The sequence below is a fragment of the Lipotes vexillifer genome, unplaced genomic scaffold (genome assembly GCF_000442215.2).
Source record: "Lipotes vexillifer unplaced genomic scaffold, Lipotes_vexillifer_v1.1 scaffold232, whole genome shotgun sequence".
Lineage (NCBI taxonomy): Eukaryota > Metazoa > Chordata > Mammalia > Artiodactyla > Lipotidae > Lipotes > Lipotes vexillifer.
The window spans coordinates 1,315,127-1,339,093 of NW_006793997.1; the positions used below are offsets into that span (position 1 = coordinate 1,315,127).

The 23,967-nt window shown below is 37.8% G+C and overlaps 1 protein-coding gene across 2 annotated transcripts in view; it reads left to right on the top strand.

Annotated features, from left to right (window-relative positions):
- The window catches only part of SMG1 (SMG1 nonsense mediated mRNA decay associated PI3K related kinase), a 94,906-nt gene that overhangs the window by 69,658 nt on the left and 1,281 nt on the right, over nt 1-23,967 (top strand). For both annotated transcript variants that reach the window (XM_007466932.1, XM_007466933.1), the window contains exons 40-62: nt 1,054-1,300; nt 1,733-1,962; nt 2,855-3,103; nt 3,593-3,731; nt 3,811-3,920; nt 4,050-4,268; nt 5,525-5,715; nt 7,294-7,466; nt 7,618-7,897; nt 8,346-8,618; nt 8,847-9,081; nt 9,243-9,469; nt 11,756-11,906; nt 12,013-12,202; nt 12,398-12,867; nt 14,869-15,006; nt 16,354-16,506; nt 17,955-18,134; nt 19,088-19,315; nt 20,238-20,449; nt 20,609-20,715; nt 21,813-21,992; nt 22,071-22,177. In XM_007466932.1, coding sequence (XP_007466994.1) covers nt 1,054-1,300; nt 1,733-1,962; nt 2,855-3,103; nt 3,593-3,731; nt 3,811-3,920; nt 4,050-4,268; nt 5,525-5,715; nt 7,294-7,466; nt 7,618-7,897; nt 8,346-8,618; nt 8,847-9,081; nt 9,243-9,469; nt 11,756-11,906; nt 12,013-12,202; nt 12,398-12,867; nt 14,869-15,006; nt 16,354-16,506; nt 17,955-18,134; nt 19,088-19,315; nt 20,238-20,449; nt 20,609-20,715; nt 21,813-21,992; nt 22,071-22,177 — 4,689 coding nt within the window. The remainder of the gene's footprint in view (nt 1-1,053; nt 1,301-1,732; nt 1,963-2,854; nt 3,104-3,592; nt 3,732-3,810; nt 3,921-4,049; nt 4,269-5,524; nt 5,716-7,293; nt 7,467-7,617; nt 7,898-8,345; nt 8,619-8,846; nt 9,082-9,242; nt 9,470-11,755; nt 11,907-12,012; nt 12,203-12,397; nt 12,868-14,868; nt 15,007-16,353; nt 16,507-17,954; nt 18,135-19,087; nt 19,316-20,237; nt 20,450-20,608; nt 20,716-21,812; nt 21,993-22,070; nt 22,178-23,967) is intronic.

Below are 23,967 nucleotides of genomic sequence, written 5' to 3' on the forward strand. Positions count from 1 at the left end.
CGTGTGTGTGTGTGTGTGTGTGTGTGTGTGTGTGTGTGTGTGTGTGTGTGTGTGTGTGTGAAATAGTCATAGAGAAAACTTTTAGAAGTCCTATGTCCCTCCATAATTATATCTCCCTTTCCACAACTACTGCTCTGAATTTTGAATTAATCATTACTTACTTAAACAGTTTTTATTGATACATTTCTAAATGGTATATTGTTTAGCTTCTCCTGTTTTTGAATTTCATATAAATGAGATTATATTGTATGTACATGCGTGTGTTTACCACTTCCATAATTGATGGATCAGCATTAGGTTTTTGTTTTTGTTTTTTTAATGTCATCCATATTTTGTATACAGCTGAACATTGATAGATTATGGGACAGTACCACAGTTTATCCTTTGTCCTGTCAGTGGATACTTGAGGTGTTTCCAGTTGTATTTTTCCTTTTATGAACAAATGTTGCAAAAGATTGATTTTAAAAATTTTCACATGAAAGCAGAGCCCAGAGTTCATTAAATCAGGTGTAGATTATTGAGTTAGCTACAAGTAGAGATACAGCTATACATGATCCACTCCTGTGAGTTATAAGAGATTGTGTGTTTTTCTGCATACTTAAAGTAGTCAGAGCTCTAAATTGTTACCACATTTTCAGATGGCTTCCTTAAGGGTGTGTCTACCTGACAGCCAATAGCTGGCTATATCTTTTGCTCTATTGCAAGGACTGAAGTGACTTGTTTGGGCATTGATTGGACATAGCTTAACAGTGGGGAATTCGCTACAAGCCTTGAATTTTGTGATCACAGTAGTGATTTCTTTCCATCTGCTATGATTTCATTGCATATTTTTAAAGAGGAGGTGGGAGAGGTCTGAACAAAGTAGAAATCACATAGAGCATACCAGCACACCAGTGTTTCCCCTCCCAGGATGGCCCAAATATGTAACATCAAATTAAATGTAAGAACTAGACAGGAGGTGTTTGTATTTTAAATTTATCTTTAAGCCAGATTGAATGTAGAAGAAAATAAGTGTTGTAATGGTATTGTAAACTTTTCCTATCTTAAATATAGATAATGCTGAGTTTGCAACAGAGAGCACAGAAACGTGCAAGTTACATCTTGCGTCTTGAAGAAATCAGCCCGTGGCTGGCTGCCATGACTAACACTGAAATTGCTCTTCCTGGAGAAGTCTCAGCCAGAGACACTGTCACAATCCACAGTGTGGGTGGAACCATCACAATCTTACCTACCAAAACCAAGCCAAAGAAACTTCTCTTTCTCGGATCAGATGGGAAGAGCTATCCTTATCTTTTTAAAGGTGAGATTTAAAAGAAGAACATTAGTCTGATTATTAACACTGTGTGTGTGAGTGTGTGTGTGTGTGTGTGTGTGTGTGTGCATTAGGATTGTTTTAGGTGAATATCTGTATGTTGTGAATAGCCTGGAGTATCCTGTATTTTGATAGAAGTGGTTGGAGGCTGTGTAGTATGATTTTCCATTGCTTCCTCTCTTCTTGCTTATGAACTTATAGAAGCAGGGCAACTGAGGTACAGCTAATAATGCTAGTATCTAATACCTTGTGACAATAGAATGTTCTCTGATGCTCTCATTGTGCTTCTTTGGCTGTCACTTCTTGACTGCTGTTGCTAATTGAGAGGAACACAAAAAAGTGGTATGTTTCCAGTCCCATCCCATTGCACTTCACCTCATCTGGTCACCTACTCTAGCTACTTTAATTTTGTTTCCATAGGATTGGAGGATTTACATCTGGATGAGAGAATAATGCAATTTCTGTCTATTGTAAATACTATGTTTGCTACAATCAATCGCCAGGAAGCACCCCGTTTCCACGCTCGACACTATTCTGTAACACCACTAGGAACTCGATCAGGCCTAATCCAGTGGGTGGATGGAGCCACACCCTTATTTGGTCTTTACAAACGATGGCAACAACGGGAAGCTGCCTTACAAGCACAAAAGGTTGATTAAAATTAAAATATGTGCTTTTATTTGAATGTTAATAAACAAGTATATATATTAGTCTGTTCTCTGTTATATGTGACATATTTCTAGTCTTGCTGCCCTTGAGGTTTTTTCCAAGCTTATAAGAGTTAAAGAAGGAATAGACAACTTTAAATTTGGAGTTAATCACTGTGGCATCCTATTTTGTACCCGTGAAATTTATTATGATTTAGAACAGTTTTTTAGAATTCATTTTAGCTCAGTATCTGAGTGCTTAGTGTATATGACAGGAGTAGTACTAAGTACTACAGATAAGAAGACAGATTTTTAAAGTCACAACTTCAGGTTCCAACATCTAGACAAATAAAATGAATCTAAGTAGGGTAGGTATGGGAAGGAGCAAGAGTTTGAAAGGCTTCAGATTTTTTTAGGTAGGGCTAGGAGACTACAGAACAGGTACTGATGAGGTGAATTGGAGGTGGAATTAGAGAAAGGCTATTTAAATTTTTGTCTAGGTTGTTTCTGAATATCTGTTGTTAATTTTACATTGATTAAGTCATATTGGTGAAGAATGAAATATGTGCAGTAAATGAGTGATAAATTTTAAACAGAATTATGTGTTACAAAGAAGAATGTAACTTGGATGTTGAGCTTGAATTGAACCTCAAGAAAATATAACAGTAGACAGAGTTTTTCAATAAAGTAGTAATGCCAAATTAAGAAAATGATATGTAGATTGTAAGAAAGATGCATAGTCCAGACGACTTGGCTGTTTGATGGATGAGATTTAGCTAGCTAAGTAGAGAGTTCCACTGAAAAACCAGTTTTTAAAATACTGCTTTATATTCAAGGTAATCTTTATCCTTATTTAAACAAAGTTGATCTTTCCTTAAAAAAAATTTTTTTAAAGGCCCAAGATTCCTACCAAACTCCTCAGAATCCTGGAATTGTACCCCGTCCTAGTGAACTTTATTATAGTAAAATTAGTCCTGCTTTGAAAGCAGTTGGACTTAGTCTGGATGTGTCCCGACGGGATTGGCCTCTTCATGTGATGAAGGCAGTATTAGAAGAGTTAATGGAGGCCACGCCCCCAAATCTCCTTGCTAAAGAGCTTTGGTCATCTTGCACCACCCCTGATGAATGGTGGAGAGTCACACAGGTATGTGTTTTGTTTTAGACTATCATCAGTATTATTGTTTCTTTGCCTGCCTCCTGTCTTGTCTTGTTCACCCTCCTCCTGCCTCCCTCCAGACTTGGTAGTTTGAGACCTGCATTTGAATCTTATATTACATTTATTTTTATGAGGCATAGCCATGACTGTATGAAGGCAGAATGGAGGGGATTATGGATGAAATGAAAAGGAGAATAAAAACTTCAGAAAGGGAAAAACTAGAGAGGCTGAAGAATAGTTCTGTTTTTTTAAATCCTGCGTTCTGATAATGATTAAGTAGGACCAACCCATGTCGTATGCTGTTGCTCAGTGCAGAGTTTCTGTGACCACGTGCAGCGTCCCTGCAGAGCGCTAGCTGTTTATTTAGAAATAAGGGAGTAGGATTATGGAGGTTTGTAAATTTTAGAGAATCAAGTCCATGTTGGGAGGAAATTTGCTAATGATGCTGAACTTGCTCCCCTATCCCCTCTTCTTTAGTCTTATGCCAGATCTACTGCAGTCATGTCTATGGTCGGTTACATAATTGGCCTTGGAGATAGACATCTGGATAATGTTCTCATAGATATGACGACTGGAGAGGTTGTTCACATAGATTACAATGTTTGCTTTGAAAAAGGTAAAATTAAAGACTTTTTATATGAGAGTCGAATTTATTTTGGTGAAAGGACAAAAATATAATGATTTATCTTTTCAAGGTAAAAGCCTTAGAGTTCCTGAGAAAGTACCTTTTCGAATGACACAGAACATTGAAACAGCACTGGGTGTAACTGGAGTAGAAGGTGTTTTTAGGCTTTCATGTGAGCAGGTATGTGGGTTTTTTTCTCTTACACCTCTTAGTGTACCTGTTTAAATCAACAAATCCTTTGGAATGAAAAACTACATTTTAATGAGGAAACTTGTGGCAAAAACTTAATTAAAAGTCTTCTGAAAACAGGTTCTACACATTATGCGGCGTGGCAGAGAGACTCTGCTGACACTGCTAGAGGCCTTTGTGTATGACCCCCTGGTGGACTGGACAGCTGGGGGTGAGGCCGGGTTTGCTGGTGCCGTCTATGGTGGAGGGGGCCAGCAGGCCGAGAGCAAGCAGAGCAAGAGAGAGATGGAACGAGAGATCACTCGCAGCCTTTTTTCTTCGAGAGTAGCTGAAATTAAGGTGAGGCCAATGATAATAAGTCATCGTCATCTTTTGGTTAATAGTTAACGTGTCCAGGACTTCCCTGGTGGCACAGTGGTTAAGGCTCTGCCCTCGCAATGCAGGGGCCCCAGGTTCGACCCCTGGTCTGAGAACTAGATCCTACATGCATGCCACAACTAAGGAGCCCGCCTGCCACAACTAAGACTTGATGGAACCAAAAAATAAAAAGTAAAAATAACATGTCCAGGGAATTCCATGGCAGTGCAGTGGTTAGGACTCGGCGCTTTCACTGCCGGGGCCTAGGTTCCAGCCCTGGTCGGGGAACTAAGATCCTGCAAGTTGTGTGGCACGGCCAAAAAGAAAAAAGTTAACATGTCCATAAAAAAGTTGAGTGAAACTTTTTTTTTCTTTTTTTTTTTAAATTAATTTATTTATTTTTGGCTGCATTGGGTCTTCGTTGCTGTGCACGGGCTTTCCCTAGTTGTGGCGAGCAGGGCTACTCTTCGTTGCGGTGCACGGGCTTCTCATTGCGGTGGCTTCTCTTGTTGCAGAGCACGGGCTCTAGGCACATGGGCTCAGTAGTTGTGGCTCTTGGGCTCTAGAGCGCAGGCTCAGTAGTTGTGGCGCACGGGCTTAGTTGCTCCGTGGCATGTGGGATCTTCCCGGACCAGGGCTCAAACCCGTGTCCCCTGCATTGGCAGGTGGATTCTTAACCACTGCACCCCCAGGGAAGTCCAAGAGTGAAACTTTTTCTAAAAATTGGTTTTATACAACTGCAGTGTATAATACTGAAATGGCAGCGAAGTAAGACGCAGTTTGCTGTGATCTTTCACTAAGAAATGCTCCCATGCAAAGGCACACAGTCACTCTCACACATGGGAAGTGGGTTAATGATTTGAAAAAATTATACCTTTCTTAATAGACTGAAAAGTGTTTAACAATGACGGTTTTAAGTGTTCTTTACTTGGATAGCCTCCTTCCTTCTTGATTTTAATATCGTGGTAGCCAGTGATGCTAATCTTGTTTTGTGTGACGTGATGGTAACTGCGTGTTATTGTGGAATTGAGTCTTCATTTTATGGCTGTTTGAATTGACCACATTTGTTATCTTTGTAAAAATATGGGTGATGCCATCACACACACACACCCCGGCTTTGTTGAGATTTAAGTAGAGTAACGTGCAGAATGTCCTTCTAACATGATCCTTCTGATAGACATCATCATATCTCATAGTCAGCCCTGTATAAGAATCTTCCTAATAATGTCTTTTTACAGGTGAACTGGTTTAAGAATAGGGACGAGATGCTGGTTGTACTTCCCAAGCTGGACAGCAGTTTAGATGAATACCTGAGCTTGCAAGAGCAACTAACAGATGTGGAAAAACTGCAGGGCAAACTGTTGGAAGAAATAGAATTTCTAGAAGGAGCTGAAGGAGTGGATCATCCTTCTCATACTCTGCAACACAGGTTTAAAACAAGTGTTGAACTCTTAGTTCTAAAGATATGCCGTTAAGGATAATTTTCGTATTTTTGTGTAAACATTGTCAACTTGAATTAGAATTATTGCAGCAACTCGGGAAGTCCAAGAGTGAAACTTTTTCTAAAAATTGGTTTTATACAACTGCAGTGTATAATACTGAAATGGCAGCGAAGTAAGACGCAGTTTGCTGTGATCTTTCACTAAGAAATGCTCCCATGCAAAGGCACACAGTCACTCTCACACATGGGAAGTGGGTTAATGATTTGAAAAAATTATACCTTTCTTAATAGACTGAAAAGTGTTTAACAATGACGGTTTTAAGTGTTCTTTACTTGGATAGCCTCCTTCCTTCTTGATTTTAATATCGTGGTAGCCAGTGATGCTAATCTTGTTTTGTGTGACGTGATGGTAACTGCGTGTTATTGTGGAATTGAGTCTTCATTTTATGGCTGTTTGAATTGACCACATTTGTTATCTTTGTAAAAATATGGGTGATGCCATCACACACACACACCCCGGCTTTGTTGAGATTTAAGTAGAGTAACGTGCAGAATGTCCTTCTAACATGATCCTTCTGATAGACATCATCATATCTCATAGTCAGCCCTGTATAAGAATCTTCCTAATAATGTCTTTTTACAGGTGAACTGGTTTAAGAATAGGGACGAGATGCTGGTTGTACTTCCCAAGCTGGACAGCAGTTTAGATGAATACCTGAGCTTGCAAGAGCAACTAACAGATGTGGAAAAACTGCAGGGCAAACTGTTGGAAGAAATAGAATTTCTAGAAGGAGCTGAAGGAGTGGATCATCCTTCTCATACTCTGCAACACAGGTTTAAAACAAGTGTTGAACTCTTAGTTCTAAAGATATGCCGTTAAGGATAATTTTCGTATTTTTGTGTAAACATTGTCAACTTGAATTAGAATTATTGCAGCAACTCAGATAAATAAAGCTCTCCCAAGAACTGCATTTTCAAAGTGTTAATAAAGCAGAATTCACTTAAATTTTCTGCTTTATTATATTTAATTTACATGTTTGAGTAACTATGGGAGATGGTGGACATTGTTGTTAGAACACTGAACTTGGATTCAGAAAACCTGGGGTTTGGTTTTCTCTCTGCAGTTTGTATCTGAATCCTTACTCATTTGTACAGTGGATCTTGTCTGCTTGGCTGAGTTTTTTTGAGCATTAAACTAAAAGTGATCTAAGTGAATAAACCTTGCACAGAGCGGCTGCCCAGCTCAGTGAAGGGTGGTTAAATGTACAAGTGCCAAACACTGCCGGAGACGCTGAGATTATGGAGACCTATTAAGTCTCAGTCTTCCATACTTCACATAACTCGTAACCCTGGCAAATGTGGTAGAATTTTATTTAAAATGTTCTGAGTGTAGTTAGGGAACTCTGTAGGGTCAGGAAAAAACAGAGAAGGAAAGGACATTTGAGCACTGCCCTCAAGATTGAAAAGGAGCTTACCAGGCAGTCCAAGTATAAGCAAAATGTACTTTCAGGGTGATGAAAGTACACAGAAGAAAGAAGAGCAATCAAAAATTTTTCCTTCCATTAGGTATTCTGAACACACTCAACTACAGACTCAGCAAAGAGCTGTTCAGGAAGCGATCCAGGTGAAGCTGAATGAATTTGAACAGTGGATAACACATTATCAGGCTGCATTCAATAATTTAGAAGCAACACAGCTGGCAAGTTTGCTTCAGGAGATAAGCACACAAATGGACCTTGGTATGGGCTGATTATTATTTTAGATATACATGTGAGCATGTGGGTTTTGTTGTGGTTGTGTTCATGTGTGGAGTTCTGGTTTGTACTCCCTTTCAGTGACTGCTGATTTGAAATGGTTTCATTGTGATCAATAATTATCTTTTACCCAAAGGTCCTCCAAGCTATGTGCCAGCAACAGCCTTTCTGCAGAATGCTGGCCAGGCCCACTTGATCAGCCAGTGTGAGCAGCTGGAGGGGGAAGTCGGTACCCTCCTGCAGCAGAGGCGCTCGGTGCTGCGAGGCTGTCTGGAGCAGCTGCACCACTATGCAACTGTAGCTCTGCAGTATCCGAAGGCTATATTTCAGAAACATCGAATTGAGCAATGGAAAACCTGGATGGAAGAGCTCATCTGTAACACCACAGTAGAGCGCTGTCAGGATCTCTATAGGAAGTAAGTTTGATCACTCTCCATTTTCTTTACTTCTCATTGGGACTGGAAGCAAAGTTGTGTTCATGTTTTTAATTGCATAGTATTTTATTTTTCTGAAAGAAATGGTTGATAGATGGAATTTGAATGGAGTCACTTTTCTCTTGGTTTTAAGAGGGTTTGAGCTCATGTTTTCCTTTAAAAGACAGTGTGTTTTTCCTAATTGATTAAAATGTATCCCAGTGTAAGCATGGTTAGATCAGGGTAAAGAGAGCTGAATTCAAATATTGATTCTGTCACTAACAAGTTATCTTAGGACGTTACTTTCACTTTCGAGACCTTTTCTGTAAAATGGAAATAATGTTTTCTACTCTTCAAGGTTTGAAGATCAAATGCAGTATTCCATATTGTCTTTTTTCGTATTTTGTAAGGCATGAACTTTCTTTACAAGCACCTCTTTCTCTGTTTACAGATATGAAGTGCAGTATGCGCCCCAGCCACCCCCAACGGTGTGTCAGTTCATCACTGCCACTGAGATGACCCTGCAGCGGTACGCAACAGACATAAACAGCCGTCTTATTAGACAGGTGGAACGCTTGAAACAGGAAGCTGTCACCGTACCTGTTTGTGAAGATCAGTTGAAAGAAATTGAACGTTGTATCAAAGTTTTCCTTCACGAGAACGGAGAGGAAGGATCTTTGAGTCTAGCAAGTGTTATTATTTCTGCCCTTTGTACCCTCACAAGGTGAGTTAGCTGACCACATAGTGAGACCATTTCATTGTCTTGCGAACATTGATGCTTATGGAGAGTTCATGTGTCTTTTGTTTGATCCCAAACTTAAGATATCCTTTTTCTTTCATTAGTCTTGCTCGGTGTAAGACTGCTTTATTTCCTTTCAGATTTTGAGGTATCCCATTTATGTGTGTTTAGCTAAGTCAGTTTCACTGTACAAATATTTATCTCATTTTTTAGACGTAACCTAATGATGGAAGGTGCAGCTTCGAGTGCTGGAGAGCAGCTGGTTGATCTGACTTCTCGGGATGGAGCCTGGTTCTTGGAAGAGCTCTGCAGTATGAGTGGAAATGTCACTTGCCTTGTTCAGTTACTGAAGCAGTGTCACCTAGTGCCACAAGACTTAGACATTCCTAACCCCATGGAAGCATCTGAGGCAGTTCACTTAGCTAATGGTGTATACACCTCACTTCAGGTAAGTACTTCTAAATTAGCTTAAATTTTAGAAGTTTGTTTTAGGTGTTGAACGTTGTGTTTCTCATCTCTGGGTCCAAAAAGTGATTTGACTTCCTCGCTTTTAATGCTGCTTTCTCTAAACTCAGAAAGCATTAAAATATGTTTCTCACATATTTATAGGAATTAAATTCAAATTTCCGGCAAATCATATTTCCAGAAGCACTGAGATGTTTAATGAAAGGAGAATACACATTAGAAAGTATGCTTCATGAACTGGACAGTCTTATTGAGCAGACAACTGATGGTGTTCCTCTGCAGACTCTAGTTGAATCTCTTCAAGCCTATTTAAGAAATGCAGCTATGGGACTTGAGGAAGAAACACATGCTCATTACATCGATGTCGCCAGGCAAGTGAATGCTAAGCTGTGTTCTCTTTTCTTGTGAAAGAGATGGGTAGCCAGATAAAAGTTTTGAGTTCTTATTTTACTGTAAGCTTACTTTTAATTTTCAGAGCAGATATATATATATAAGCATTTATAAGTAATGTCTTTTAAAAAAAATACCTTTTATTTGGGGGAATTCCCTGGTGATCCAGTGGTTAGTACTCTGCGCTGAGGGCATGGGTTCAATCCCTGGTTGGGAGCTAAGACCCTGTGAGCCTTGAGGGAGGGCCAAAACAAACAAACAAAAAACAAAAAACCCTTTTATTTGGAAATAATTACAGACTCATAGGAAGTTGTGTTAAAAAAAAAAAGTGTGCAGGGAGGTCTTGTGTACCCTTCATTCCTCCTTCAGTGTAGCATCTTGCTATACCTGTGGTACAGTAGCAACACCATGAAATTAACATCGGTACAGTCCACAGAGCTTACTCAGATTTCACCAGTTATACATGCACTCATTTGTGTGTGTGTGTGTGTAGTTTTATCACATACATATATGTATTCTTTTAGGGCTGTAGTTTCACCATACATGTGCATACACACAAAGTAGAGTGTGGTACTTTTTAAGCCAGCCCTTGGAACTCCATGGAAGCATCTGAGCCAGTTTAGTTAGCTAGTGGAGTATACACCTCATTTCAGATGAACACTTTTAAGTTAGCTTAAGTTTTATATAAGTTTTAGGTATTGAACATTGTATTTCTTGACTCTTAAATCTAGGGTAACAATTTGACTTTGGAACCTGTAGAGGTTGGGCAGTTTCTCCAGCCATGCACTGTACCCAAAGCTAAGCCCTACCCTTTGTGCTTCGTGACTCAGGGCCTCTTTCTTTGGCATTCTGATGTCCAGCTCCCTTCAGAAGGTATAATTGAGAGAGTAGAAATGAATTGACCCACCATACTTCCTCCCATGGGAAAATTCCAAGATACAAGAAAGTAGAATAGTGTATAATGAACTTCCATTTTACCAACTTCAGTAATTATCTGTACCTGGTTAATCTCTCTCTCTCTTTCTTGCACCTGTTTAATCTTATTTAAGTTGTACTGCTCCAGTTATTTTGAAGCAAATACCTTTCCATTCTTAAATTGCAGGAAGTATATATCTAAAATGTAAACTTATTTTTCTTAATTTATGGTGCCTTATTTCACCAAAAAAGGTAACATCTCCTTAATGTTTTCTTTTATGTTGCATTCAGAATTTTCCTATTTTCTTGTTTCTTTGTAGTTGTTTTACCATAAAATTTAAAAAATAACTGTAATCAGTATAGCATAAACATAAATGCCAGCCAAATAGTGATTTAGATTATTTGCACAAGAGCTTTATCATAAAATCTCTAACGTTATTTTAAAACTTAGATGCTAAATCTATACACTTTTCTTCCTCACAAAATTTCAGCCCTTATTTTCCCTTAATATCTAATCTAGATTCCCTTTACTGTCAAATGGAGGAATGTTTCCTTCCATGTATGCATTGGGTTACAGACTTCATGTTTGATTCTTTTATAGCCTGTGTGTATCTTGTATTAGAGAAACTTTTTGGTAATCTCAAGGAAAACTTTATACCATCATGCAGCTCTTTTTCCATTAGAAATTTCTCGGGTAGCCTAAATTTTAAATTCTCATAATAATTCCTAATAGTTTTATAGCTATTTATGTGTGTGTGATAAAGTTGAAAATCTAGTTAACATTAGTTTTACTGATAGTAGTCATAGGTACTGGGAATTGTATTTTTGCTTTTTTATATAAAATATTTAGAATAGTGCTTGGATACATAAACACTACGTAAGTTCTTAATTTAATGATAATGTGAAAGGCAAATTTCTGAAGACCTAACTTCCAACTATGCATTATTTGAAACTCAGCATGCCGAAAATGATAGGTATTTCCATTTACTGTCTGTAGCTGGCTCTGCCATGTGACAGTAGTGTGAACATACTTGACAACTTTTGTTAGGTCCACCAGCTTTAGAACTGTGTGATTCTCGACATTAAAAAAAAAAGAATTGGCATTTTATATTATTTTACATTCTGTGTATAAAGTGAGACTGTAATACTTTATATAGTTCTTTTTAAAATGTCATAGTTCAAATTTGCATAAAATTTACTCACATTAATGATGGCTAATAACACTCCTTCCTTCATACAGAGACTTTTCCCCTAGACTCCACACACTAGCTGTAAGACTTGTTGATCTTACATTTTCCCCCAAATTTAATACTCTTCAGCGAGGGTTTTAACTCCCCTTTCTTTTCCTCTAGAATACTTCATGCTCAATATGGTGAATTAATCCAACCAAGAAATGGTTCAGTTGATGAAACACCAAAAATGTCAGCTGGCCAGATGCTTTTGGTAGCATTTGATGGCATGTTTGCCCAAGTTGAGACTGCTTTTGGCTTATTAGTTGAAAAGGTAAATTATTGACCTGGTTTTATGAATAATGCAAGTGTAGGAAAGTAGTTGTTCAGTGTGTGAAGAGTGGAGAAGTGAACTTGCTTTTCTTTCATTTACATAATAGCTAAACAAGATGGAAATTCCTATAGCTTGGCGAAAGATTGACATTATAAGGGAAGCCAGGAGCACCCAAGTCAATTTTTTTGATGATGATAATCACCGACAGGTGCTTGAAGAGATTTTCTTTCTAAAACGACTACAGACAATTAAGGAGTTCTTCAGGCTCTGTGGTACCTTTTCTAAAACTTTGTCAGGTAATATTTCACTCTTAAACAAGCTGGGTCTAGTTGTGTAGTACTTTGGAGGGGGACAGGATAGAGTAGGCTTAATTTAATTGTAAATTAAATTAAAATACTAAGTTCATGCAATCTTCAAGTTTTTAAATAAGCAGCATTATTACCTTATTTTAGTGTTGCATGAAATACTGAAAGAAAAATTTCCTTTTTTAGGATCAAGTTCACTTGAAGATCAGAATACTGTAAATGGGCCTGTGCAGATTGTCAATGTGAAAACCCTTTTTAGAAACTCTTGTTTCAGTGAAGACCAGATGGCTAAACCGATAAAAGCATTCACAGCTGACTTTGTGCGGCAGCTCCTGATTGGACTCCCGAACCAAGCCTTGGGCCTCACGCTGTGCAGCTTCATCAGTGCTCTAGGGGTAGACATTATTGCTCAAGTGGAGGCAAAGGATTTTGGTGCTGAAAGCAAAGTTTCAGTTGATGATCTGTGTAAAAAAGCTGTGGAGCACAACATCCAGATCGGGAAGTTCTCTCAGCTGGTCATGAACAGGGCGACTGTGCTCGCGAGCTCCTACGACACTGCCTGGAAGAAGCACGACTTGGTGCGCAGGCTGGAGACGAGTATCTCCTCCTGTAAGACAAGCCTACAGCGCGTTCAGTTGCATATCGCCATGTTTCAAGTTAGTATTTCTCTTTATAAAGGGGTTTTTCCTCAATGTAGGAATTTGAAAAACTGCGGAAATTAATACAGAACAGTATAAAGAAGAGAAAATTTTAAACTTCCTGAATTGTGCCAGCCCAGAGCAAACACCGAAATGCGTCAGCATTCCGGTGCTGTCTTTCCAATTATTCCTTGTTTCTCTTTTATGTAGTTGAGAGCATTTTGTGTTCATGGTTTGTGTCCTTTGAATTAGTTTCCATCAGAGTTGTATGGTTAGTGTTTTCATTAAGTATTACTTGTAAATGTAATTTCTAACAGTTGAATGTGTTCATTAGGTGGATATGCCTTCTGTACTGTCTAACATAATTATTTCTAAAGTGACTTCTGTTTCCCTAATTCTCTAAGCTCTGTGCATACATTGGTCATCACTTGGGAACTGTTTTTTAGAAGCCTGTTTTTGTCCTTGTTTGTTTAGAGGCAGTATGACAGGCTTTGGGGGAGTGAGATGGATTTGGATTCAGGTATATGAACTTAAGTTTAACTTCCCTTAAGGTCTGATTTCCTTACTTGTAGAATGGGGACAGTATCTCTCTAAAATGTTGATGACGGTGCAGGTTAAAAATGATGATTTGTGTAAGACACTAAGCACAGTATAAATTACAGCTATTTTTCTTCTTTCTTTATTTCAAATATAGGCTTCAGTATTGTCAGTAGCTTCAGACAAGTTGTAACTCATGGAGTAATATTGGGGGACTACATTATCCTGGGATCTGTTTTGGCACAAACACTGGTTACTTTGTGTAACCAAATTTGTTTTCTGAAATGTATATAAAGCAGTTAACATTTGGCAGTGTTACAAACCAGTTAATAACTTCATTTATATTGAAGCTACTTCCCAAGAGTGGAATTGGGGGGGCATGGAACCAGTGTATTTCCTTCTGTTTGCAGTTTTATCATTAGCTGTGTTCTTACCTCATAAGAAAAGTAATTTATTCAAATTCTGAAGTTGCATTTATTATATATTGACAGTCCTTCTAGCACATTGGGATTTTTTTGGTATTTATTTTACTTCTAAAAAATATAATGTTGAGGGGCTTCCCTGGTGGCGCAGTAGTTAAGAATCTGCCTGCCGATTCAGGGGACATGGGTTCGAGCCCTGGTCCGGGAAGATCCCACATGCCACGGAGCAACTAAGCCCGTGCACCACCACTACTGAGCCTGCGCTCGAGAGCCCGCGAGCCACAACTGCTGAAGCCCGTGTGCCACAACTGCTGAAGCCCGCGTGCCTAGAGCCTGTGCTCTGCAACAAGAGAAGCCACCACAATGAGAAGCCTGCGCCCCGCGACAAAGAGTAGCCCTCGCTCACTGCAACTAGAGAAAGTCTGTGTGCAGCAGCGAAGACCCAATGCAGCCAAAAATTAAATAAATGAATAAATAAACTTATTAAAAAATACATATATATATAATGTATATATATATATATATATATATAATGTTGAAAAGTTTTATTATTTAATACATTTTAGAGTTTATTCCCTTAAAAAATTGACAGCTATATGGAAAACTATTTATTCCCTAAAAAATTGACAACTATATGGAAAACATTATCAAAATCCTTCTTTCTTCTGTGACTGCTGCCATTGCTTCTTTCAGTTACTTGCTTAATTCTGTGCTGGGGAACTCTTCCCCTACCTTGCCTGTTCCAACCTCTTAACTGGAGATTATATTTTAGGGGGATTGTGCAGCAGATTTTTACTTAGACTAGGAAACATCTTCAGAATTACTATTTAAATGTTGCATATCAGTGATCCCAGAAATTTATCAGCCATTCTCTACCTCAGGAAATTTTCCACCTGGTTGATTCTTTTATTGTGTTTCTGTTATTCTTCCCTGCTCACCCCACCTTGCTGCAGCTGGGTTTTTTCCCTCTTCCCCCAGTCCTAAATCACACCTCCCCTCCCTTGTTTATCTAAAGGCCTTTTTCCTGCTTATTTTATTACATTTCTTTTTCTTTGAACAGTGGCAGCATGAAGATCTCCTTATCAACAGACCACAAGCCATGTCGGTTACTCCTCCCCCTCGTTCTGCCATCTTAACCAGCATGAAAAAGAAACTCCATACTCTGAGCCAGATTGAAACTTCAATTGCAACAGTTCAGGTGTGTTTTGTCAGATCCTCCTTCTGGTACATCGTACTTTTAGAAATGACCTCCACTGTGGTGAAGTGTTAGTGCTCTGTTGTTCAGTCTGTCCTTGGCTCCTAAGCCACAGGAACATAATACCTTTTCACTTTTATTTTTAATTTATATCTTTTTTTCTTACCCTCCAAAGTAACTGAATCTTAGCAGTATATTTTGAACCCAGAATAGAGATATACTAAATATTTCAAGTTTTTAATGAATTTGATATTACCATGCTTTTATACATTAAGGGGACCTTGGTAATGGGAAAAACTCGAATACCAAATTTGTTTTCTGAAATGTATACAAAGCAGTTATATTTGGCTTAATATTAATATCCAAGAAGCTTAGGCATTTCTTTACTTCTAGTGTGCAGTTACTTAATGGAATTTTGTGATGTCAAAGGCAGCAGAACATTTTTCCAAACCATTTTTATTGACTATTTTTTGGTCATTTCAGCAAAATATTTAATCTCGCTTTCCTTTTTTAAATAAGAAAAACTGGTTTCATGATGGCTTTATATATCTCTCTATAGTGAATATTCCTATATCTCGTACACTCAGTAGTAACTGACATATTTCTGTTCTTTTTATAGATTAATATTAGTATAAAATCAAGTATAATCACTTTTATAATATTTTTAAATTTTTTAATAAAATTTTTCTGGAGCTCACTTCTTTGAAGATTGAAATACCTTTTCTCTACAGCATGTTAGTCCTAGTTTTCAATTTAGGGGGATGAACTCATGCCCTTTCTGATTTTAGAGGTGTGAGAGAAAGAAATAGGGGAGGGAGGGGAGAGCGAGAGCAAGAGAGAGACTATGAATGTGAATTCCTCCGCTCAAAACGTTGAATAAATAATGAAGCAACTTTGTTACATAAAATCTTCCTCGTCATGATAACCTGGCTGTTATTTTTACCATTATTCGTAAATTTCTGCATTTGTGGGAATCTGATTTTCATCTTTCACAATCAAAAGTATAAGTGGACTTTCTTGTAGATAGCACATATAGTGCAGTGGGAATTTGGTGTAGCAGGTGTTTTGTTTTAAGGACTATTGTATTTAAAAATGAAAATGAAACTTCTTTCTGCAAATTTTAAGACAATAAACTGAAAGCCAATCCTTACATATCCAAAACATGTTTAGCCTTAAATATTCAACGTGAAATCAAGATTAATTCCAAAAGGTGACAGTTTGTTAAAGATGTTTTCTAATTTACTTATGCCCCATCCTACTTCTTTTGAATCTCTTGTATTTATATAAAAATGCTCAACAGACAGGAAGTGAACGGTGTCGTTTTCACTGAGATTCTGCTGGCTTTTATAGGAGAAACTGGCAGCACTTGAAGCAAGTATTGAACAGCGACTCAAGTGGGCAGGTGGTGCCAACCCTGCACTGACACCTGTACTACAAGATTTTGAAGCAACAATAGCTGAAAGAAGAAATCTTGTCCTTAAAGAGAGCCAAAGAGCAAGTCAGGTATAGGCACTCATGTGCGCCATTTTGTTTTCTGTTACAGGATTATATAATTGATTGGAAGTTACATGTGGGATAATTAGGAGTAGCTTGAGAGCCTCTCTCTAGTTTACAGCACTGGGAAGAAGGACTGATAGGCCTTGGGGGAGAAAGAGGGGGCATCCTTAGGCTGAGCTCACAGCCAGTTATTTCCCTAGACCCTTATTACCTCGCAGTTAAATATAAGGTGGATCCAGCCTCTTGGAAAATAAAGAGTTTAATTCCATATTTATCTAAGATTTTCCTTATATGCAACTATAAAGATTTGAATGTTATTTTTTCCATATGGCAATAAAATGTCTTAGGACCTTGTGTACTGCCAGAGGTTGTGGATTAACTTTGTTGTGATTGGGAGCAAAAAACAAACAAACAAAAACTACTATGTACTTTTTAATCAGGTGCAAAATTGGACTAATATGATTCCCATATCCCATATACCCATTACCAAAATTTAATAATTATCAACTTAAGCCCTACTTTATTTCCTCTATACTTCCTACTCCTCCTTCACATCCCATATTTAAGGAAATCCCAAATATTATATCATTTTATCTGTAAGTATTTCAATAAGTATAAAAATGAGAACTATTGGGACTTCCCTGGTGGCACAATGGTTAAGAATCTGCCTGCCAGTGCAGGGGACACGGGTTTGAGCCCTGGTCCGGGAAGATCCCACATGCTGCGGAGCAACTAAGTCCATGTGCCACAACTGCTGAGCCTGTGCTCTAGAGCCTGTGAGCCACAACTACTGAGCCTGCACGCCTAGAACCAGCCCATGCTCCACAACAAGAGAAGCCACTGCAATGAGAAGCCTGCACACCGCAACGAAGAGTAGCCCCCGCTCACCGCAGCTAGAGAAAGGCCATACTCAGCAACGAAGACCCAACGCAGCCAAAAATAAATAAATAAATTTATTTTTTTAAAAAAAAGAGAACTATTTAGGAACACAGTCACAATACTATTGTTGTACCTTAAAAGATGTGCTTAATATTGTCAAATATCCAGTTAGTGTTTTCTGATCTTTGTGGTAAAGTTAGGCAGGAGTAGAAGCAGAAGGGGAACATTTCAGATTGGAATTCAGACACAGCACGAACAAATTGCAGCTGAATATGATAACAGTCTTATTATGGAGTAAAATTTCAGTTAAAAAACAATCATGCAGAAGATAATATTTACCTGATTCTCCTTAGGTGCTTTTGGCCATCTCAGTCTTAACAGCATCAACCAAAAAATGTTCATTTATTTAGCTTTTATAAGGAGTAGGTCTGTTTCCCACAAGAGTCATACATTCATACATTTTCAGGACCTGGTCCTGAATTCTGGAAATCAATAGGTAGTATTTTTTTGTTTTCATTAATTGCAAATTTTTTTCCTCATTGTGGTGGTTCCACTCTTCTTTTTCGTCTTCACAGGTCACTTTCCTCTGCAGCAATATCATTCATTTTGAAAGTTTACGAACTAGAACTGCAGAAGCCTTAAACCTGGATGCCTCATTATTTGAACTAATCAAACGATGTCAGCAAATGTGTTCATTTGCATCACAGTTTAACAGTTCGGTCTCTGAGTTAGAGCTTCGTTTATTACAGAGAGTGGTAAGTCTTGAATCTTGGTGGGAGTGAAGAGATTGGGTGATTAAAATAAGACCAATTATATGCCCTCAAAATCAATTTAATACATTCACTCACTAGTTTACATTTATTGAGCATGTACTGTATATGAGATGTTATGAGGGGTACCGTGATGATTAAATCTTGCTTTTAGCCCCCAAGGAACTTATTTACACAAATAATATATTTGTGTAATAATATAATTTACACAAATAATACAGTGAATGAAAAAGTGAAACTGGAAGTACTGTGGAGGTTCGGAGGGGAGGAGAAAGACAGTGTGTAGCAAATGACTCAGATGCACTGAAAGTAGGGTAGCAGGCAGAGGGCTAGTGGAAGATGAATGCTGGATTATCAGGTTGATAAATTCGGCATTTCTACTTTGTGGGAAGGCTTTAGACTATGTATTACGAGACTCTGGTTTCATTTTAAAGAGTGATTTAGGGCTTCCCTGGTGGCACAGTGGTTGAGAGTCCGCCTGCCGATGCAGGGGACACGGGTTTGTGCCCCGGTCCAGGAAGATCCCACATGCCGCGGAGCGGCTGGGCCTGTGAGCCATGGCCGCTGAGCCTGCGCATCCGGAGCCTGTGCTCCACGACAGGAGAGGCCACAACAGTGAGAAAGAGTGATTTACAGTGGGTTTAGGTTCCTGGATATGGATCATCTTTGTTATTCCAGATATATTTTCTTAGGTTTTAAACTTTAAACATTTATGCCCTGTATGATTATGCAGAAAAGGTAAAAATCTTAGTCTGTATTTTATTGATTGTTTATTATCGTCAAGTAGTGTTTTGTAGGTAATTAATTCATGACTCAGCAACTGAGGTTCTTTGTGTTGCGGCTTGAGTTATGAATGTCTTTTGAGATGATGATGAAGAAAAGAACCTTATATTATTCTGGCTGATACTTAAAATCAAACAAATGCTTATTCTATTTAGGACACGAGTCTTGAACATCCTATTGGCAGCTCTGAATGGCTTTTGTCAGCACACAAACAACTGACCCAGGATATGTCTACTCAGAGAGCAATTCAGACAGAGAAAGAGCAACAGATAGAAACGGTCTGTGAAACAATTCAGAATTTGGTTGATAATATAAAGACAGTGCTCACTGGTCATAACCGGCAGCTTGGAGATGTCAAACATCTCCTGAAAGCAATGGCCAAGGTAAGACTAATACCACTGACACATAATGACTCCCCCCTTTTATAAAATTACAAACAGTTTTATTTATGAGAAAAACCCCTAATTTCTCTCAGGTCATATTTCCAGTTTGTTTGTCACTGAGTTAATTTGTGTTTTCATCAACTTTTTTTTTTTAAGCAGGTGGTAAGTATAAGTAGTATTCTGATTTTGTTCACAGAGAAACCGGGGCTTAGAGAAATTGATTTATCCAAAGTCATATAATTCATAGTAGAGCTGAAACTTGAACCTAGTCTCACAGAGTATTTAGATCTCTAACCTCTCTTCCGCCTCTCTACCCAAACTTGTATAACTTGCTTCCAAAATAAATGAAATATCTTCCCTCTAGTATCGTACAGAATCTAGATAGTAAGGAAACTGAATCCCCAGAAAAGGCTGCGTTACTTCATCATCACAAAACAGTAAATCATTTCCTTTTTGGATTTTTTTTTTTCCCCCCACATCACGTGGCTTGCGGGATCTCCACTAGGGATCGAACCCGTGTCCCCTGCAGTGGAAGCGTGTAGTCCTAACCACTGGACCGCCAAGGCATTCCCTGGATTTTTTTTTTTTTTTAAAACATCTTTATTGGGGTATAATTGCTTTACAATGGTGTGTTAGTTTCTGCTTTATAACAAAGTGAATCAGTTATATGTATACATATGTTCCCATATCTCTTCCCTCTTGTGTCTCCCTCCCTCCCACCCCTGGATTTGTTTTTAGTTGGAGTTTTTATTTGTGCTGGAAACAAGAGTCCTGTAGAAAAGGAGTTAAATTGTAATAAGCATATTATAAACACATTGGTATTTGAAAAATACTTATTACCTGTTATTCAGAAGGTGATGGTTTTAAGAGTAATTACTGAAGCAAATACCCTTTTTCTTGATCATTAACATACTGATTCTAGGATGAAGAAGCTGCTCTGGCAGATGGTGAAGATGTTCCCTATGAGAACAGTGTTAGGCAGTTCTTGGGTGAATATAAATCATGGCAAGACAACATTCAGACAGTGCTGTTTACATTAGTCCAAGCTATGGGTCAGGTTCGAAGTCAAGAACATGTTGAAATGCTCCAGGAAATAACTCCCACCTTGAAAGAACTGAAAACACAAAGTCAGAGGTAAGAATGCCTTCTGGCCTGAATTTAAAATGTAAGCAAAACATCTGGTAGAGTAAGTTTTGTTTATTTAATTCATTTAATTTTTTTCCAGTTTTCATATTTATAAGTAGCTATTTGCTAAAGCATATCATAAATGAGCCATTTTATTTTATATTTCAGTGTCTATAATAATTTAGTGAGTTTTGCATCACCCTTAGTCACCGATGCAACAAATGAATGTTCGAGCCCAACATCATCTGCTACTTACCAGCCATCCTTTGCTGCAGGTAAGACTCCCTTACTTCAGAAGAACCTGAATCTTGACCTGTTAATAATCTATACATAGATGCTAAGATGTTTAATGAGTGTCTAATATGTTTCTAGTCATCACCTTTTTAAAGGGTTTCCCTAATGAACCTATTTACAAAGCAAATTGAGTCACAGATGTAGAAAGGGGGAGAGCGGGAGGAAGGATAAATTGGGAGATTGGGATTGACATATACATAATGCTATATACAAAATAGATAACTAATGGGGACCTACTGTATAGCACAGGGAACTCTACTCAGTACTCCGTAATGACCTATATGGGAATAAAATCTAAAAAATAGTGGATATATGTATATGTGTAACTGATTCACTTTGCTGTACAACAGAAACTAACACAACATTATAAATAACTATACTACAATTTTAAAAAATTAATTATTTAAAATAAGTAAATAAAGGGTTTCCATAAACTCTTGTCATATCTCAAACTGAACAAATTCTGGCTTAATTTTAAAAGTACTTATTATTAGAGTAAAAATACCGTGTGTTCAGATACTCTCTAAATAATTTATTTTATGATTATAAAATATATTCTGTTAGGAAAATACAGAAAAATAATTATAGGAAAATCTATAGTTCCATTCCAATTAGAGGTAAAACCACTGTGTATTTGTTGAATTCTCTATATGCATGCACACACATATACAAGTTGGATCATTCTGTGAATGCAACTTTTGTTGCCTTTTCCCACTTAATGTTAAATAGATAATTTCCCTATCATTAAGTAATCTTTTAAAAAATGACTTAATGGCAAGATTTAATGTGCCATTCTATGACTTTACCATATTAATTGTTGGACAGTTAAGATATTTGTAGTTTTTTAATGCCACAACAAACTCGTGAGCATCATTGTACCAATTTATATCTGAATATCTAGCCTGTTTAGGCTATAGTTTTAGGAGGAGTTTTTATTTTAAGGGATAAGGACTTTCAGGTTGTAAAATCATATCTAGTATCAGGGCTGTCCATTTGTAGTTGATGATTGAGAGAGCACTGCCCTGCTCCTTCATTTTCTGTGTACATGTAAATTGAGCTACCAACTCTCTCTCCATAGCAGTCCGGAGCAACACTGGCCAGAAGACTCAGCCTGATGTCATGTCACAGAATGCTAGAAAGCTAGTTCAGAAAAATCTAGCTACGTCAGCAGATACTCCACCAAGCACTGTTCCAGGAACTGGCAAGAGTGTTGCTTGTAGTCCTAAAAAGGCTGTCAGAGACCCTAAAACTGGAAAAGGTAATTAGTCAGAATAAGGATACCTTAAATATTAATACTAAGTGGTGGTTTGACTTACACGTTTCCATTGCTTCACAGCTGTGCAGGAGAGAAACTCATATGCAGTGAGCGTGTGGAAGAGAGTGAAAGCCAAGTTAGAGGGCCGAGATGTTGATCCGAATAGGAGGATGTCAGTTGCTGAACAGGTGACCATTTTTTAAACTTGAGCTACACATTTTAATGCTGCTGAAACGGTATAGGTTTAAAGATCCCCTCACCCCTATCCTTTGGTGATATATCAAGAAATAAGGATCTTAAATTGATTTTATTGGCTTCAGAAGATTTTGAGTGACACAGTTCTAGGATTATCAAATATTTAGCGTTTGACTCTGACTCTACCCTATTAGCACTTTCCTTTCTTCCCAGTTCTCTTTTAACAAAAATTTGGGGTGTGGCTTGACCCCCTCTCCTCCAACAGAAGACAGTTAATTTGCATTTTAGAGAGGGCTGTGTGAAGGTTTTGAATGAAATGAGGATGACATTTTGGGTGTCATAGTATGTATAAATAAGTAGTATCTATAACGTGTTCTTGGGTGTCAGTTTGTCTGAAGTTATTACTCTGAAATTTTATCATTAGTGTTTCTAAAATTATATATATAAATTCAAGAAAGAATTCTTTTCCCCATAGCTGTTTGTTTTGAAAAGTTTCAAACCTATAGAAATACAGGAATGCTCATGTATACTCTTTACCTAGAATTGGTAGACCAATTGTTGATGCTTTACCTTTCTGTGTATGTGTGTTCATACACACAGTTTTTCAGAACCACATTTGAGAGTTAGTTGCAGACATTCTAACACTTCATGCCTAAATACTTTGTCTCCTAACCAAAACATTTTAATAATATATAGCTATGATGTAATTATGTAATTATCAACTCAGGAAACTTAACATTGATGTTAACATTGACTTCTATCCAACATTGAGTCCATATTCAGATTTCTCCAGTTATCTTCAAATGTCCTTTATTACTTAGCCTGCCTCTCCTTAACCACCACCCCAACCCCACCCCAACCCATACAAGATTTAGTCAAGGCTTAATCTTGAATTTCATATACTTGTTCTACTTTTAGTCTCCTTTAATGTTTAGAACAGTTCCTGAGCCTTTTCTTTCTTTCTTTTATGACACTTATATTTTTGATGTGTCCAGACCACTTGGTTTGCAGAATGTCTCAGTTTGTATTTGTCTGATATTTTCTTCATAATTAGATTCAGAATCAACATTTTTCGCAAGAATACTTTGCCAATGATATGTTCTTAGAATCTTACATCAGGGTGCATGTGTGTGTTTGTGCTATCTTTGTTGTTAAGTTAGATCACTTGGTCAAGGGTAGTGTTCTCCTGAATTCTCCATTACACATATGCCTTTTCTTCTGTGGGGTAAAAATTTGAGACTTGTGAATGTCCTATTTTTTTAATGGTTTGGCATCCACAATTCAAATTTAACATCAGCAAGGAAAGCTTTTTTTTTTTTTTTTAAACACTGTTACATCTCTGTATAGGATCTAAGCTTAAACTCTTCTTGGTTAAGACTCATTCTTTAGAGAGAGTTTGTCAAGTTTGTCAAAAACCATGGATGGTGTTCTGGGTCCAGGGGTATCCTTACTTCAGAAAATTTTTGGTAGGTTAATGGGCTGTGTGCTTTCATGACTGTGCATCTTAGGTCTCTGTCCATCTTTTTAAAGGATGCTTGGCTATTGTGCTTTTTATTCTGATAGTTATTAAATTTTATATGAAAAAGTTAAGGGGCTCACAGGAGTGGGGTAAGTATAGAGTTCTTTGCATACAACTTTTGGTGTAGGTTACAATTGAGCAGCCTTATATTGAGCATTTACGATATAATTGGACCCTGATGGGTGCTCTGGATAGAGATAACGATTATATCTCTTACTGTAAAAGAAAATTTAGCTGAGTCAGAATCAACAGATATGGGGACTT